Consider the following 18,155-nt stretch of genomic DNA (forward strand, 5'->3'; position numbering starts at 1 on the left):
TGTAGTCTTTTTTTGTCGTTAACTATAAGCAATGATTTAATTACTAATAACCCGTATTACGGGTTGCTTACTGCTAGTATTCCAATGGTAAGTTAAAATGGCATATTTGCATTTGGAAAATAGAAAGGTTAAACATATGATTTGAAAGTTTATAAAAGCTGTAATTTAATAAGCTACTTTCTTAAAAGTTGATTGCATTGATTTTTAACAAATATTCGAGCTATCATGAAGTAATCAAAACAAAATCATAATAAATGCTCATCCGCGATGCTCTGTGATAAGACCGTAAGGACTTCTTGGGGCACCTAAATAAAATTAAAAAATAAGTATAAATATCAAAGTTTTAATATCTACTACCTATTTGAATCTTTTTTGCTCTCCCCCTTTAACTATAATTTTAATACGTTTATAAAAAACGTTATTTTGACTAGGAACTTATTAAAAATCTCCATGCACAGTGGGACAGAGTGTGCCAAAATACCAAAAATTCAATATCAGCATTGTACGGTGAAAATTTGTCATAATGGTGAAGACATGTTCATTAGAGGAAATATCTAGTTAAAAAACATTAAATATTAATTAAAGCGTAATTTTATGCTGTTATTTACACGTTAATTTGACATGTGTTCCGAAACGCTATTTTGCATTTTTTATTTATCAACTATTGTTTTAAATTAACTTTATTAACTTTCATTTTAAACTATATTATTTTAATTAAGAATGTTTTTTTCGCTATGGCTTTTAAAAATAATTGAACGTAAATGTAATCATTAGTTTTTATGCATCAAAAACAGACAGTTTTCGATATTTTTTTTGCTACTAACCTTTACTATTAGGTATCAGATAAGCTATCCTCCATACATTTGACTATGTAAATCTTATGCTAAATGTATGTAAATAGCCATGCAACATTAATATTTTGCAACTTTTTGCAATAAAAAAAGTTATAACAAAATATTGGTCTTCGGTTAATGGTCAGTTGATGAGAAATACTGAACATGTAAAAAAGATGTTTTGTGCACAAAGAATACCTACAAAATCTTTCATTACTGTTATAATATATAAGTTTTGTAAATATAAATCTAAAAAAGTTATTTTATGACAAATACATGCATCGAGAAGTAATATTTTTAATGTTTACACTGATAAAATTTGTCTTGTATGGATATTAAAAATATTTCGTATTTTTCACTAAAATAATTGATTTTTTTAAATATATTTTTTTATACAATTACATGTTTATTACTATATTTATGCATTTTATATATAAATATAGCTATTCTAATAAAAAAAACAACGAAAATCCTTTTGGCACAAAAAACTCAATTTTGTCCCACTGTGCTATGGTGTTATTTAACCGCATGAGTATTTTGCGAAAAATAATCTGCTTGTTGATATCAGTTACAGCTATATTTCAAACATAAGAAGAAAAAGTCCCTGTTTATAAATCCAGCAAAAATACTAACAACTCCAATCCAGGCATTTATTTATTCAATTCTAATTAATTTAATAATAGTTACTTCAAAAAAACACAATATAGAAAAATAACTATAAATATTGTTTCATAATTTTAATAATTGCTCAAACTGCTCCGCGGTAGCTACGTCTCTGATTGGAGATTGTACTAAGGATGCAACAAACATTTAACCCACGGCAGTGTCATAGCACTGCTTGAGATACTTCACAAGGCTGTTAGCGTACAGTTTGTAACAGACAACACGAACTCTCACTCGCGACAACAGTTGAACTTCAAAAAATATCGATTAAAAATGATTTGGCTTCTAAAAAAAAGCTCATTGGTAAAATGAGATTTTGGATAGTTATAACTCCTTCTTCACGCATTTTTCATTCGGTACGGCCCTAAAGACACCATAGGTATTACGTGTATTGATATTTACGTGTTTTATCTCACCAATAAATGTCCTAGTAAATGTCTAATTTTTTGTATTCCAAAGTATAAGGCCCGGAAGACGATCGAAGTATTTTTGACAAAATCGACAATATCACAGAAGATTCGAAAGTAACTTTGTCTTCTGCTTCTATTTGTTTCTTTACGTTTATTCTGCATGAATCGTTTATAGTAAGATGACCTCTGAAAGAAATTGGAGCAGCCGTGACACAGTGGTTAGAGTTCTGGCTCAGAACCCATAGGTCCGAGATTCGATACCGGCTCAACAAGCGAAATTGTTACAGAAGACTAACTACAGAAAAAAAAAAAAAAAGGTTTAAAAAAAAAGTCTTATTTAGAGGCTTGACACAAAAATACGTTTGATTTTAATTCTAACTAAAATTTGATTGATTATAAATTAATTAGTCAACGCGAGAAAACTGAAAACTGAAATTAAAAAAATAAAAACAAAAATAAAAAGTTATTTGTTTGTTTTTCTTTGTTTGTTCTTTATTATTAATATTTATATACAAATATATGCAAAAATGGAAATAATTACAAATGAAAATTAAGTTAAAAAGAAAAGAAAAATTGATTACAAAATAGATAAAGAATGCGGAAACTCAAAGAAGACCATTTGGTCTTCTTTGAGTTTAAAATAATTAATAGTATATATTATAATACATTGTTTTTGGTCATCCGAGAACCGCTAACAATAAAACGCGTTAAATAATTACTTGATAAAATACGTTATGATTTTAATTTAAGCAAAACAAAAGCAAAACGACTTACTATTTACATAAATGATTTCAAATTAAATATGTCAAATAAATGTTCGTTGAAAAAAAAAAAATTAAGAAAATCGGCTTTTTAAAAATTTTAAAGTATATTCAATTGAAAAATGTTGTTCAAGTTTCAACAACAGAGTGTTCTATTATATGCAATGTTCTGATTGATTCTGATACCCTAAATGTCTCTAGCACGTCTCTAGTACGTCCTGAAGGAAAGTTTAGAATGTCTCTAGCACGTCCAGAAGGAAAGTGGAAATTTAGTCCAACTATGTAATATTTCAATAAAAAAGCTTTACTTAGAAAGTTAATGTTTCTTATCAGGAAATAAGTCAATATGAGAATGCAGGAAATTTTAAGAGACACATTTCCTCTAATGGCCTCATAGTCCGTTAAAAGTGTCTCTTTAGTCGTCACATTTTCTGTTTCCAAGAATCAATGACGGCCTTGAATGAATTCCAAGTTGTCTGTTGCAAACCAGTAAGCTTTAATGTAAACATGAAGTCATTCATTATAACATATCTAATTTGAGATCCTATAAACCCTCCTTCTATGATTTTCGCATCACTAATCCTTGGACATTCTCTTTGAGGTACTGAAAGGCATCCAAGTTGCCTTTAAGAACTTTCATAAAGTTCTTAACAGGTTAGATGTTTATATATTCATTTGAAAGGATAAATGACAATAACTGAGTTATTACTTTTATCTTTTTATTAACTAAAACAATAAGAAGAAATTTTAGTTTAACAACAATAATAATAATGTTCAATTTCATTACAAAGCTATTTATTTATATATCTTAAATCAAATTAGTTATCGTTACTTACGGGAATAATTCCACGCTTTTATCAAAATGTAGTTTAGCTGCCATTTATATAGAAAGTTACGCATAACTTTAATTTGAATTTAAAAATAAAAAAATAACACGAATAACATTATTAATCAAAACTAAAAACTTTTAAACATATGGCAAGCCAATGATTATATGGCTTTTGTTTGAATTTATTTTTTTATTTTGTCGAAATAACTCATTTAAGCGTGGATTTGCCCTAGTGTATTGTACAAATAGAGTGCTCGTTGTTCTTAAAGAACAGAATAGTAATTAATTAGTAAAAACATCTAATTTTGATTGTCGAAGAAAATTAGATAAGTGCTTTTACTAATATATATATATATATATATATATATATATATATATATATATATATATATATATATATATATATATATATATATATATATATACATATATATATATATATAACTAGTTAGTTTAGATAGCTAACTAGTTAGCTAAATTAACTCTATAACCTCAAAAATTATTATTAGCAAAAAAGAAAGGTTCACTGAAGTTCGCACAATTTTAATTTTCACAAAATTATAAAGGGTGTTGCAAAATTAACGCAAGATTTGAATTAAATAGGAAACACAGTTTTTAGTTTTTTGATTGTTATTTTTTTTATTGAATCATTAAGTACATAGGATAGGGTTATTTATGGAACAACACATTGGGCATATGGCCTCCACTTGCATGCACATACGGACTCTTTTGTCGAAGATTTCCATGACCATTTTGTATAAATGTGGCTGAATTTCATTGATGCAGCGTTGAATCTCCTCCTTTAATGCAAGGATGGTTGTGGGCTTGTTGACATAGACCTGTGATTTCAAATAACCCATAAAAAGAAGTGTAATGGTGTTAAGTCACACGATCTAGGGGGCCAATTTTGATCACCAAAACGAGAAAGTACACAACCTGGAAATGTCTCATGCAATAATTGAATTGTTTCACTGACTGTATGGCATTGTTGAAACCACATATTGGCCACATCAATACCATCTAATTTCGGCAGAAAGAACTGTGTTATCGTGTCGCCATATCAAGCACCAGTAACAGTCACTGCTCGACCAGTCTCCACATTTTCAACAAAGTATAATTCAATTATGCCTCCAGCCTAAACAGTAACACATTGTGGATGCATTTGTTTTTCGACAATCACATGTGGGTTCTCGGAACCCCAAAAGCGGCAATTTTGGCGATTAACAAAGCCATAAAAGTGAAAATGTGCTTCATCGCTTAGGATGATTTTACTCGAAAAATCAGCACCCATTTGTTGATGTTCAATAATCCGAGCAAAAATAAAAAATTTTCAGCGAAGAGAGTTCTTTGCTGAAACTTAACTTCTCTTAACGAACTCTCTTCGCTGTGCATGGTCATTAGGCTTCAGTTGTTGTGTTAATTGAATTTTATAACCATTGAGAAACAGATATTGAGTGAGTATACGCTGTAGAGAGCTTCTTGAAATTTGCAATTCTTTTCCACGACACTGAATTGAGGTTCCTGGATTGTCACCGACACTCGCATGCACTGCTTCGATATTGACATTTGAACAGCTTGTTTTTGGACGACCAGTGTGTTTAGCGTCTCCAACGGATCCAGTCTACCTGAATTTAATAACAGTTGACGAAGTTAAAACTCTATTCCGACCATATTTTGTATGAAATTTTCGAACTGCGGCTGCCAAGCTTTCATTATTTATGAAATATTGTTCAATAATGAAGACACGTTGTTTTATCGTGTAACGCTCCATTTATATATATATATATATATATATATATATATATATATATATATATATATATATATATATATATATGCACAGCGGTGGCCAAAAGTAAGGAAACTTTTTTTAAATTACATTTTTTTAAATTTGTATTAAATAAAACCAAAATTATTTAACCCGAGTGTACTTGCAATAGTCTACTTTATATATACTACAAGTTTGAACTTGTCTTTTCTAAGACATTTTATTACATACAAATATTTCTTAATTTCGATTGGACAAAAGTATGGAAACTTGTTCAAACTTGTCACTAAACATAAACAAATCTTATCATTTAGAATTAAAACGTGTTAGAATTGAAATCTTTGTTAGTTCATCATAGTTTACTTTTATATTAATCACTATGGCACCGCGAAAATATTATTCTAGTGATATTAAAAATAAAATAGTTGAGTGTTTTAAAAACGGTAATAAACCAATTGATATTAAAGAAAGGGGAACTGTGGAAGTGAAAATGAAACCTGGAAGACCAAGAAAAACAACAAAAAGATCGGATAAAGTTATAAAAAATACTTCTACAAAAGATCCTAGAAAGTCATCAAAGGATATAAAAGAAGAAATCTTGGAACAGCATGGAGTTTTATTATCTGACAGGACAGTTCGTAGAAGGTTAAATGATGCGGGCTTATTTGGAAGAGTGGCTGTCAAAAAACCGTTAATTTCTAAGAAAAATAAGATGGGTAGATTATTGTTTGCAAGGGAACATTTAAAATGGTCATAAGTTTCCATACATATGACCAGGCCTAATTTAAAAATTTAATTTTTTTTTGTATATGTTAATAAAAAAAAAAAAGTTTTATTTTATTAAAAAGTTGTATTACGACTTCAATAAACATATGCATAATATGTAGTAAGTGTTGCATTTTTTATAAATAAATAAAAAGTATTTTTGAAAAATTTCCATACTTTTGGCCACCACTGTATATATCTAGCAATGCATGCTAAAGGTTTGTCTTCATTTTATACCATATTCATTAAGCGACTAGTGTATAAAGAGCATCATGTTTTAGTTTTTACAATTTCATATCTTAAATGGTTTTTATGAATTATAACGTAGGCATCATTAACGGAAGTGCTCAGTAATAAATGCTTAGTAATATTGACAGCCTCAAATCACTACAAAATTTCTTCAATACAATGAATTCTGTTTCGAAAAACAAAACAAAAATTTCCTATGTTCACCCAGCTAATTACCTCTAATAGCATTTGGTGCAACTTAAATCAAATTTATTGTCCTTAACGTTATTAAAAAACAAAAACAATTGTTTTGGTAATGCAAAGGCAGTTTTATATATTTTTTCTGGATTCTTCTCAAATGTTTGTGAACTACATAAACATTGCTAGGAATCAAATCTTAACCAAAACATAAACGACACAACTGTCTTAGGTAAAATGCAGAATACGATTCTAATGTGATTTTAAATTTTAAGGTTGTTAAAATGTGAAACCATTTGTCGTATATCAACTCTTCTGTTTATTAAACAAGTAAAAAAAATTACTATATGTACTTATTAGCACAAATATGAAACTACTTTAAAGCATAAATTTTTTTTGATGTTGTTTTTACGTATTTACGTTGTATCTAAAAATTTATAAACTGTTGTACCAGAAAAAAAGTAATTGACTAAATGTACAAATTTGTAACTTTTAATTGTTGAAATGATCAGTCATCGGAGGCTCCGTAAAATGTGAGGCCTTAATCAAGTCCGCGGTGCCAAAAAAATACCAGTGGGCTTAGATTGTCAAAAAAGCGCAGTCCAACAATTCTAATATAAAAAACCACAATAGCTTGTGGTTTTTTATATTACTTTTATGATTTGGTTTTTTTTTCGGTTTGGTTCGGATAAAACAACAAAGCAGAAAATTACTTTTTAAACTCGTTTTGTGTTTTTAATTATTTCTAGATATTGAACGATTGTATCAGCTGCCGAAAATAAGTTTGATTTTTTGTCTACTAGTGTTTTAGGAGAACTTGGTAGTGTTACATTTACCGCTAAAATGTCACGAACAAATTCATCAAGGATACACCAGCATTGCAACGGGTCGCTACAAGGTGCATAATGTATCTAAAAGAAAACAAATTCTTTAAAAAATGTTTATTAAAAATATTTCTCAATATTTTTAACAGATATATTTATTTATCAATTATAATTCATATATAATTAAATTATAACATCTTAATAAAAATAAATAAATTGAAAACATTCAAAAATAAAACATTTAGAAATATGTTTCTCTGCTAGAATATAATTATAACTTATTTTTAAAATATTCGCTCATATTTTGGAAGCAATAATTAGATAAAGCTATTAATTATTAACAACACAAATATATTTAACCTCAGCAACAACTCCTTTAAAACTTGAAGCTTGGGTAATAGTTCCAATTTTAATAATAAAATCACCAAGTGTGAAACGAGATCCTTTAGCCTAAACATTTATTTTTAGAAATAATTATAAAACTATTGAAGCCCACTAGGTTTTATTTAAAAACCAAACAATTTGAAAAAATCATTATGCATTATCTTGACAAGCTGTAGGCACTGCCAAGGGAAAGTTACTAGGTGGTAAAGGTAAAGAGCACTAGGTCATTGCACTATTTTTAAAAACACATAAATTTAATGCATTTAAAAAGTTGTGATATCAAAACTGTAACTTTAGTTTGTATTAACTTTAGTTAAAATAAGTTAAAACTGTAACTTTAATTTATAAATTTATTTAAAAAGTTGTGATAGGGTAAAAGAATCAGAATTCGCTGAATGACGAGTCAAGCGAGAATGAGTTTTGGTTGATGGAACTAGAGATGATAGCTCCTTTGAGCAGCAACCATGATATTTATAGTATTTATGGAAAAGAGAAAGAGATTCAACTTTACGACGATAGAAGAGAGACTCAAGTTTGGCAGAAAATCAGGCCTAACTACGTTTACAATGCGATTTTTGGACCTTATCTAGAAGAGAAGGCATCATTGAAAGAACGAAAATTTCTATTTCATCTAGTTTTTTTCCTCGAACAACAGTTCTTTGGAATTCGCACCCTTCATCTTGTTTTCCTGATTTATATAATTTGCAATCTTTTAAGTCGTCTGTTAATCTTACTTCATAAACTTCGTCTTTTCTCTTCCAGTAAATTCCAACTCTAATAGTGGTAGCTTGCAGCCTTATTGAAAGTGAAGGTGCTTAAAAAAATAAAAAAATAAAAAATCATTTTTACCTCAGTTTTGCTACCTTTTCTTGGTAAATAAAAGTCAGACAGCTTAGAAATAATTGAATTGATTGAGTTTTCTGCCACCACACATGTATCATTTTCAAGAAGAGAAAAAGAAAGAGAAGGACACTCTGATGAATGCATTAGGTAAAACATTTTTGCAACATTTTCTGGAACAAAAATTTAATTTTAAATTAGAATTCAACTACAATTATATATTTATGATAAATAATATGAATATTTATATAAATGATACATAAATAATTTTTAATGTATCATATGCAGTGGTGGAAAAAATAAGAAATACAATCTAAACATTTCGAAAAATGCATTTTATTTTTTTATTTTTAAACATCTTTGCTTCCAACGCAAGCAACCATTAATTAGAGTTGGAAGTAACTGTAAGAGAAAAGATGAAGATTGTAGAGCAAGATAACAATTGACAGACAACTTAAAGGATTGGAAATTATTTGAATCAGGAAAGCAAGATGAAGGAAGCGAATTCCAAAGAACTAATGTTCAAGGAAAAAAACTAGACGAATAAGAGTTTTTGGAGCACTTAGGAACAGTCACAGAAAAAGGATGAGACTTATTTGAATGACGAGTAACATGAGAATGAATTTTAGTAGATGGCACAAGAGATGCTAGCTTTTTAGAGCAGTGCCCATTATAGTATCTGTAGAAAAGAGAAAGAGAAGCAACATTACGACGATGTGATAATGGTTGGCTGCAATTTTACAACATTTACAATAATTGCTGTTAACTGATATTAATTTTTATGTTTTTATAAACTTTATTGTTAAAAATTATATTTTTAAAAAAATTATGAAGTTTTTTTTCAATTTTTCTTATGTTACTAAAAATATTGCTTACAGTAGCCGGAAATTTACTGGAAAAAATAATAAATGGAGAAATGAATAATTTTTTGTTCACTCACTCCCCTCACCTTTCCCCTTCAAATCTCCAACCCTGGCTGTTTTAGTCACTCCACCTTAAACTGATGACCTTCCAACACTACTGAATAATATTGTACTTTATATTTTGAAACATAGTATGTTCAATAAATTTTCTATGTATGTTCAGTTAATTATTTATAGTTTACTAGCATATTATATTAACATCATTTCAGTTAATTAATTACGATTAGAGTAAAAAAACATTGCTGAAGTTGAAGGTATTGCCTCTTACTCTTAATCTGTAAGCATTTTCAACATTTAAAAATACGATATGGTGATACAGGGTGGGGAAGAGAAACTTGCTTACTTGAAACATATATTATAACAAAATTATTGAAATATACAAATGAATTTTGTAATAGCATAATGAAGAACAAGTAAATTTTACAATTTGCCAGTTTTAAAGATGATATCACGCAAATGACGTCCGTTATTGTTAATACATTGTGTCAGTCGTGTCCGGAAATTGGTGTCGACTCTTTCTCAGTCCTATCTATTTAATAACAAACACTATGACAGCTAATATTTGTATTAATATAATTAAAGAAATAATGCTTTCTTATGCTGAGAATAACATGCGGCTGCTCTGGATATTTCAACAAGATAACGATCCAAAACATTCAGCTTCTATCACAAAGAGATGGTTCCAAAATAATGGTATAAGACAATTGTACTTGCCAGCACAATCGCCAGATTTAAATCCAATAAAAAATTTATGGAAAATTGTAAAGGATAAGGTAGCAAAACAAAAGCTTTGGAACAAAAGGGATCTGTGGGAGGCTGTGAAAATATCATGTTATGCTATTCCACTATCAACATGCCATAAATTGGTCTACAGCATGCCCAAAAGACTAATCAAAGTTAAAAAAATAAAGGACATGCAACAAAATATTAGGCAATTTTTTTTTAAATATTGTATGAAGTGATTGATAAACCTTTTGAAAAAAAAATTAAAGTTTGTTTTTCTTCTTAACTGTTTTTAATTACTTTTGTTAAATATAATATTTTGTTAAATATAAACATTGAATTTTCTTGATTTTTTCAAATATACATTCACAATAACCATTTCTGTATTTATTATTTTTTCCAGTAAATTTCCGGCTACTTTAAACAAAATTGTTTGTAACATGAGAAAAATAGAAAAAAAATTCATAATTTAAAAAAAATATATAATTTTTAACAATAAAGTTCTTATATATATTATAAAAACATAAAAATTAATATCAGTTAACATCAATTGAAGGGCTTAGTGAAACAATGACAAGCCACACTTTTTTTAAAAATGAGTTATTACCATTTTTATAATCATAAATAGTATACATAATTTTTATTTATTTTTTGTCCAATATATAATATCCATTACTATTTTTATGATGTATAAATTTGAGAGAAAAATAGGTAAGCACTGATTTTATAGATTTAAATAAAACTTAAAAGTCATTTTTCTTAAATATTTGTTTTTGTGGCTTGTCATTGTTTCACAATAAGCCTTTCAATTTGGTTCAAAACGCATTTTTCTAAATGTTTAGTGTATTTTTTATTTTTTCCACCACTGTATATAATAATCTTTTTTAACACAAATTTTTCTAACTTATTTACAATTTTTAAACTTTTTTAGGATTTTAATATTTTATAAGTTTTCCAGAAACTTTATTCTGTAATAGAAATTATGCTTAACGGTTGTTATCATGAACTTTAGCGATAATACAATATATATAATATATGCATAATAATTGTAATAATTATTTCTTGGTAAATAATGATTAATACAAAATAGAGAAAATTTATATATATATATATGTGTGTAGGGTGTGGCAAGATGACCCGTGGGGCAAGAAGTCTTTGTGCTTTGTAAGCCTATCAGAGAATAGCAATGTTTTATGCCTCTATTATACTATTGATAAAGTTAAAATAGTATCATGGAACAAAAAATGTTTTTAATACTGCTATAAGTTTAGGTTTCATCCGATGTATAACTTTTTATAGGATTTTCCTAGTAAATTGCTTATAATTCCAAATCTTTATTAGACAGTCAATAATTATGTGATTAAGGTAAAAAATTAGTTGTTTTACACAGAATTTATCCAACAATAATATAAAGTAAAAAAATTTTAATACCCGAGCAAAAAAGTTTGCAACGTCATTGTGACAGAAAAGTAAAGGTAGTTGGTAGTCTGTCTCTGGATGGAATCTGTTTATAGTAAAGAATTTGAATTAATTGTTACACAAGTTCAGATTATGGAGAGAGCATTACAACAATAGATGCGCGTCGCTTAGCATATGATTTTGCAATGGAAATGGGCATTGATAATCCTTTCAATAACAAGTCAAAAATGGCCAGAGTGAATTGGCTGGGAGGATTCATGTCTCGCAATGCACAACTTTCTATTCAAACACAACAAGCCACCAGTGTAAGCAGAGCTGTTAGCTTCAATAAGCCGAAGCCAATTCAATTTTGTGGCTGTGACTCATGCATAAAACTAATAAGCAATTAATTGTACTTGATGGTCATTATAGTCATAAAACACTTAAGGCCATTAACTTTTGTAGAGACAATAGTGTCCATCTCATAACATTTCCACCTCATTGCACACACAAGATGCAACCTTTAGATCATAAATTTTTTAAATCATTAAAAGTTAGCTACAATACAGCAGCAAGCAGTTGGATGTTATCCAATCAGGGGTGTAGTATTTCACTTTTTGACATGGTGGGTATTTTTGCAACTGCCTATAACTTTGTAAAAGCAATCAATTTGATTAGTGATCAATGGGTTTAGATGCTCTTGTTTATACCCAATAAATGAGCTTATTTTTAATAATGAAGCCTTTGATGCAGATTTGCTTACTAATGAAGCTGAGCCTTAGGAAATCTGTCAGCAACCACTTGCTTTGACTGATTTACCCCTTGTTGCACCAATACAGTCACCAGTTGTTTTGAGCACAACAAATGCTGTTTCAAAACTGAAGGGTATTGTTACAAAAGAAACACCACAATTAAATGATATAGTTCTACCGCTTGAGAAAACATCATCATTGCAAGTTATTGATGAGCATCTTGGCTTTAATTCTGCCCCTGAAATTTTGGAAAAGATTTCCCGGCATCCCAAAATTGCTGTATTAAGACAGCGAAAAAGAAAGGTAGAGTCCCCTGAGAATCTTACTTCTTCACCTTTCAAGAAGCAACTAGAAGAGCAATGTGAAAGAAAAGCAACAAGCAGTCATAATGCGAAAAAAAAAAAAAGCTGCACTCAATAAAGTGATCAAGCTAAAAATGAAACCAACAAATTTGAGGACAAAAAAGGTGAAACCTGAAAAACAGAAAGAATAAAAACTTAGCGAAAGTAAGAAATCAAAGACAAGAAAGAAAAAATATGGTTTCTGCCTCTGAATGTATTACTGATACAACTTAATGCAATATATGTTTTTGTGCATACAATGTGCCACCATTGGATGATTGGACACAATGAATTAAATATACGTCTTGGTACCACTTTTTGTGTGGCTGGACCACACGAAAAGTGGTATTCATTGTGTCCAATAATTCAAACTTATGCTTCTACTGTGAATCATAGGTTTGTATATATTATTTGAACATTTATGTTTTTTAGTCATTTTTTTAAAGTAACAAATAATAATAACTTTTATTTTTAAGAACTTAGTTTTTATAACTGTTTTAAAAGTGTCTGGGGTAAGAGGCACTCCTTAGAGCATCTAGCCCACAACTAATTGTTTTTTGATTTTAAAGTTTATCACCAGTAATAGTTTTTTATCTTACTAATGTTTATGTATAATAACATGTATATATATATATATTTCACCTCCTCAAGGCCAAGAAGGCCACTACAGACAAGGAGGTAACTTATTTGTGGTATAACCCTCTCTCAACTCAATAACTCCAAAACAAGAATCTTGACGAACGAGGCTGCTGCCCAGAGAAACGAGTTGAGAGTGGTACTATCAGAGTCGTGGATGGGATCGAACTTGGAACCTCTCGCTTATGAAGCAAGCTCTCTACCGCTACCGCATATATATATATATATATATATATATATATATATATATACACACACACATATTAGTAACTTCAAAGGCACCTGTAGGCCCCATTTTTAGCAACCATTTAAAAATGCAAATTTTATTTATTTTAAGAAGTGAAGTGAAGCCGGGGAAGCGAAAGAAATATATATTGTCCCTGTAACTTATTAACTTATTAATAATAATAATAAATAATAATATATTAGCTGTACTTAATAATTGTTTATATTAAGTAACAAACAATTCAAAGTAACTATTTAAAATCTGAAAAAAATTGCTTGAAATAAAGAAATTCTAAGTTAAAAACTTTTATTAAAAAATTTCTTTATAAACTATTTTTCGGGTAAACATCTAGGATTCATCAGTTGACCTATAATGCAACATTATTTACGTGACAGTAGCACCTTTTTATAACTATTTATAACTATACCAGCAACATCTTTACAGAGTTAAAATCAGGGAGTCAGTAACAAGGGTGCTTATGTTATATATATATATATATATATATATATATATATATATATATATATATATATATATATATATATATAAATATATATATATATATATAAATATATATATATACACATATACATACATACAAAATCAAGAAAACACGCTAAAAATTACATTTACATGTAATGATTGATGATTGCCGTTTTTTCTTTGTTAATATATATATATATATATATATATATATATATATATATATATATATATATATATATATATATGTATGTATGTATGTATGTATGTATGTATGTATGTATGTATGTATGTATGTATGTATGTATGTATATATATATATATATATATACATGTATATACATTTTTGGAATTAAACTTGGTACTTTAAAACATAAATTGTGTATGGTATCTTTTGCTCTATAACCATTCTTCTTTTTCCTCAGTTTTCTAATTTAAATAGGTCATTACACAGTCTCGCTAGAAGTGAATTTGTATTAAACAAATAAAAAAATGGCTTTTAACTAATGAGAAATCAAAATATATTTTTCATAATATACACAATATGATTGGGAATTTATAACTATAAAAAGTGACTACAAAAACTTAATTATAAGATTTTAAAAAACACCTTGATTTTGTTTTACTGAATGGAATGCCTCACACTCTACAAACCAGCTGCCAGCTTTATCTGCTCCCAACAATCCTAACCTTGCCTTTAGTGAATCAATAACCTGATTGGAAGTACAACCTTCTACTACTGGAACTGGAAAAACACTAGAAATAAATGACTTTTTAATTAAACCACTTTTTATCACATTTTATTTTAGTATATTACTAAATAAAACTCCTTTAAAAAAATTTCTTAAAAAGATGCATTGTCTCATTTATTTGTAAATATTTTTTATGTATTTTATATGCTATCAACTCCTGTTGATTAAAATTGATTGGACTATATAGTCCAATCAATTTCAATTAACAGGAGTTGTAGAACTTAGTTTAAAAATTTGAATAATCTTTGCTCAAGGCCATGGCAGATAAAAAGTAGTCAAGAGACTTCTATGGAAGATAAAAAGAGATTTTTGAAAAATAAGATTTAGTTGATAAATTTATTCATTTCAACTAACTTGATTATTTATTTCAACTAAATTGATTGGAGTATCCAATCAAGTTGAAATTATACTTCAACTTGATTGGATATTTAATAGACTTTTGAAAAATGAGAGTTGATAATACTTCAAAAAATCTTAAGCTTTATAATAACTTGTTACAACTACTATGAGTAACTTTCAGTAATTTAACTTTTATATATATGTGTATATATATATTTTTTTGTTATTCACCTCCTCAAGGCCAAGAAGGCCACTACAGATGAGGAGGCTACTTAATAGTGGTTTTAACCCTTTCTCAACTCTATAACTCCCAAACACAAACCTTAGGGAACAAGGCCGCTGCGCGGAGAAACAAGTTGAGCGCTGTACTACCAGGGACGTGGTGGGGATCAAACTCGGAACCTCTCCCCTATGAAGCGAGCGCTTTACCACTACACCACTACCGCATATATATATATATATATATATATATATATATATATATATATATATATATATATATATATTTATATATATATATATATATATAGTGGTTTTCATAAATTTAGACGCACTCATATTTGAGAATAGAAACTTTTAGTTTTTTAATGATAAAACAATAACGAAAAAAGATTTATGTTTAGTTTTTTTTTTAATTTATTAGATAAATAGATACAGAATACAAAATTTAAAAAAAATTTACAAAAAAAATACAAATACTAAGTAATAATTAGGTGCAACTACATGGTATTTAAAAAAAAAGACAAAAAAAAATTATTTATAAATTTAGACGCACGATATATTAGGAGGCACAATTTATGAAGCAATCAATATTTTGTGTATCCGCCTTTTGCTTTAATACAACTAAGAACTCTTCTAGGCATAGACTCAACAAGATTTTTGTACATTGTTTCTGGGACCCTATACCAGGTCTCCTTAAGGACGTCCTTCAGCTAACCAAGTGTGGAAATTTGAATCTTTGCCAATTCACGGTCAATCCAAGCCCAAATGTTTTCAATCGGGTTCAAATCAGGTGATTATGGAGGCCACGGTATTGTCTTGACATCATTATCGTTGAACCACTCCTTTGTATAGTATGCAGTATGTGCAGTAGCGCCATCTTATTGAAGTTTCAATGGTTTATCATTTCGCATTAGCAGGTCAATTGATGGAATTAGATTGTTTTCCAGTACTTCTACGTATATTCTGGAGTTGATTCTGTGTATGTTTGGTACATACCAACACCTTTGTAATTGAAGCATGACCAGATTCCAATCGAGCCTCTTCCACTTTGTACAGTCAGTCTAATGTATCTGGCGTAATACTTTTCGTGAGCCATTCTTTTGACTGTTATGTTAGATTTGTGATTGATAAGCTCAAATTTACTCTCATCACTCCACATTTTTTTCCATTGTTCTATTGTCTTTCACAACACCATTTTAGTCTCCTTTGTTTATCATATGGACGCAGGAGATGTTTCTTCAAAGTAGAGTAGACTCCAATCTTGTATTTGATAAGTATTCGGCAGACTGTGCTTTGAGAAATAGATGTATTTTGCTTTGTATTCTTTGCTTTGAATTCTGTGGTCAATTTTTTGTAACTAATTCTTGGATTAGCACTGACAGCTCTAAAAAGGGCACTATCGTCTTTTCTGGTGGTTGACAAGGGTCTACCTGGCCTCATTTTCTAGCTGGCACCACCAGTGTGAAAAAAGTTTTGCTTCGTTGTCCGAACGCATTTCTCAGAAACTCCAATTAACCTGGCGATTTCTCTATTACTTTTGGTTTCTTCTTCGATGTGAGCAATAATTTGCCATCTTCACATTGAGTGATACATCTTTTGCCCATTTTTCGCGTCTTTTTAGTACAAAACTTAACTTTTGTTTATTTATTAAATAATGATTAACTAATTCCAGGTAAGACATATTTATATAAGGTTTTTTGACAAAATCAATTAATTTAGGCCTATTAATGAGAAATATGGGAAAAACTACTAATTAACTATCAATTAACAAGATATAAGACTTTTTTGATTGTGCTAATCTAAATTTATGAATAAAATAAAATCAAGCTTATCAATAAACGTTTTTGTGTTAATTAGAATAAGTAATAAACATCCTGTAAAAAAATTAAGGTACTCTATAATAGAGTTTCACTTCCTCTATTTAATTATATATCAAACATAGCGGCAGCACTTTTATTTTATTTTTATTTTAAGTATTTTCTTACATATATGTAAAAAAAAATGAGTGTGTCTAAATTTATGAAAACCACTGTGTGTGTATATATATATATATATATATATATATATATATATATATATATATATATATATATATATATATATATATAATAATATACTGATAATTAATATACTTACTTATCTTACATAACTTGGTATCAGTAAAAGTAACAATCTATTCTTCTGACTCAAATAAATTTTCCACATATAAAATTGAGTTTGCTTTTATTGGTAGCTATACAAAAATAGTTTGATTGGTTTTTTTACATTTCACATATATATTATAACCATTTACAAAGTTATATCATTACGCTTGCATTTATAAACTTTTATCATTGTTTAATATATTGAATCAAAAATACCTTTTTTAAATTTTTCTCATAAATTATACAAAGAAAAAATGCAATTTTATTTTAAAATTGCACTTTTTCTTTGTATAATTTATGCAAACTTTTGTTTTGTTAAATTCCATTCTACTTTGAATTGATTTTAAATTTATTGTTTCTATTGCGCATAAAATTTTAAATTCTCAAGATTAAACAATTGGTTTATTCAACATTTTTTTTGTCTAATGTTGCAACTACAAATATTACAAAAGGCCTTCAAAGATATAAACACAAAATTTAGTAAATAAAGCAATTTAAAGAAAATTATTTTCTAAAGAAAATGATTAACAAAAAAAATACTCACCAAGTCACTCCCATTTTCTTTGTATTTTAGAAAAGCATGAATAAAAATTAATTGAATGAAAATATAGAATGAGCTAAAAGAACAACATCTATAATACAAAATATAATCAAACAACAAAATATAATCAAACAACAAAGAAAAAAGCTTGCAGTATTTTAAAAGTTTAATA

The 18,155-nt window shown here is 28.3% G+C and overlaps 1 protein-coding gene across 1 annotated transcript; it reads right to left on the reverse strand.

Annotated features, from left to right (window-relative positions):
• Positions 1-7,168: 7,168 nt before the first annotated feature.
• Positions 7,169-18,134, reverse strand: LOC100200076 (mediator of RNA polymerase II transcription subunit 20-like). Its single transcript, XM_065817777.1, has 5 exons — positions 17,987-18,134; positions 14,596-14,741; positions 8,513-8,676; positions 7,640-7,729; positions 7,169-7,366 (listed from the first exon to the last, which is right to left on the reverse strand). Exons 1-5 carry the CDS (start codon positions 17,998-18,000, stop codon positions 7,172-7,174), a joined length of 609 nt encoding a protein of 202 aa, XP_065673849.1. The 5' UTR covers positions 18,001-18,134; the 3' UTR covers positions 7,169-7,171.
• Positions 18,135-18,155: the final 21 nt, after the last annotated feature.

The sequence above is a fragment of the Hydra vulgaris genome, chromosome 14 (genome assembly GCF_038396675.1).
Source record: "Hydra vulgaris chromosome 14, alternate assembly HydraT2T_AEP".
Taxonomy (NCBI): domain Eukaryota; kingdom Metazoa; phylum Cnidaria; class Hydrozoa; order Anthoathecata; family Hydridae; genus Hydra; species Hydra vulgaris.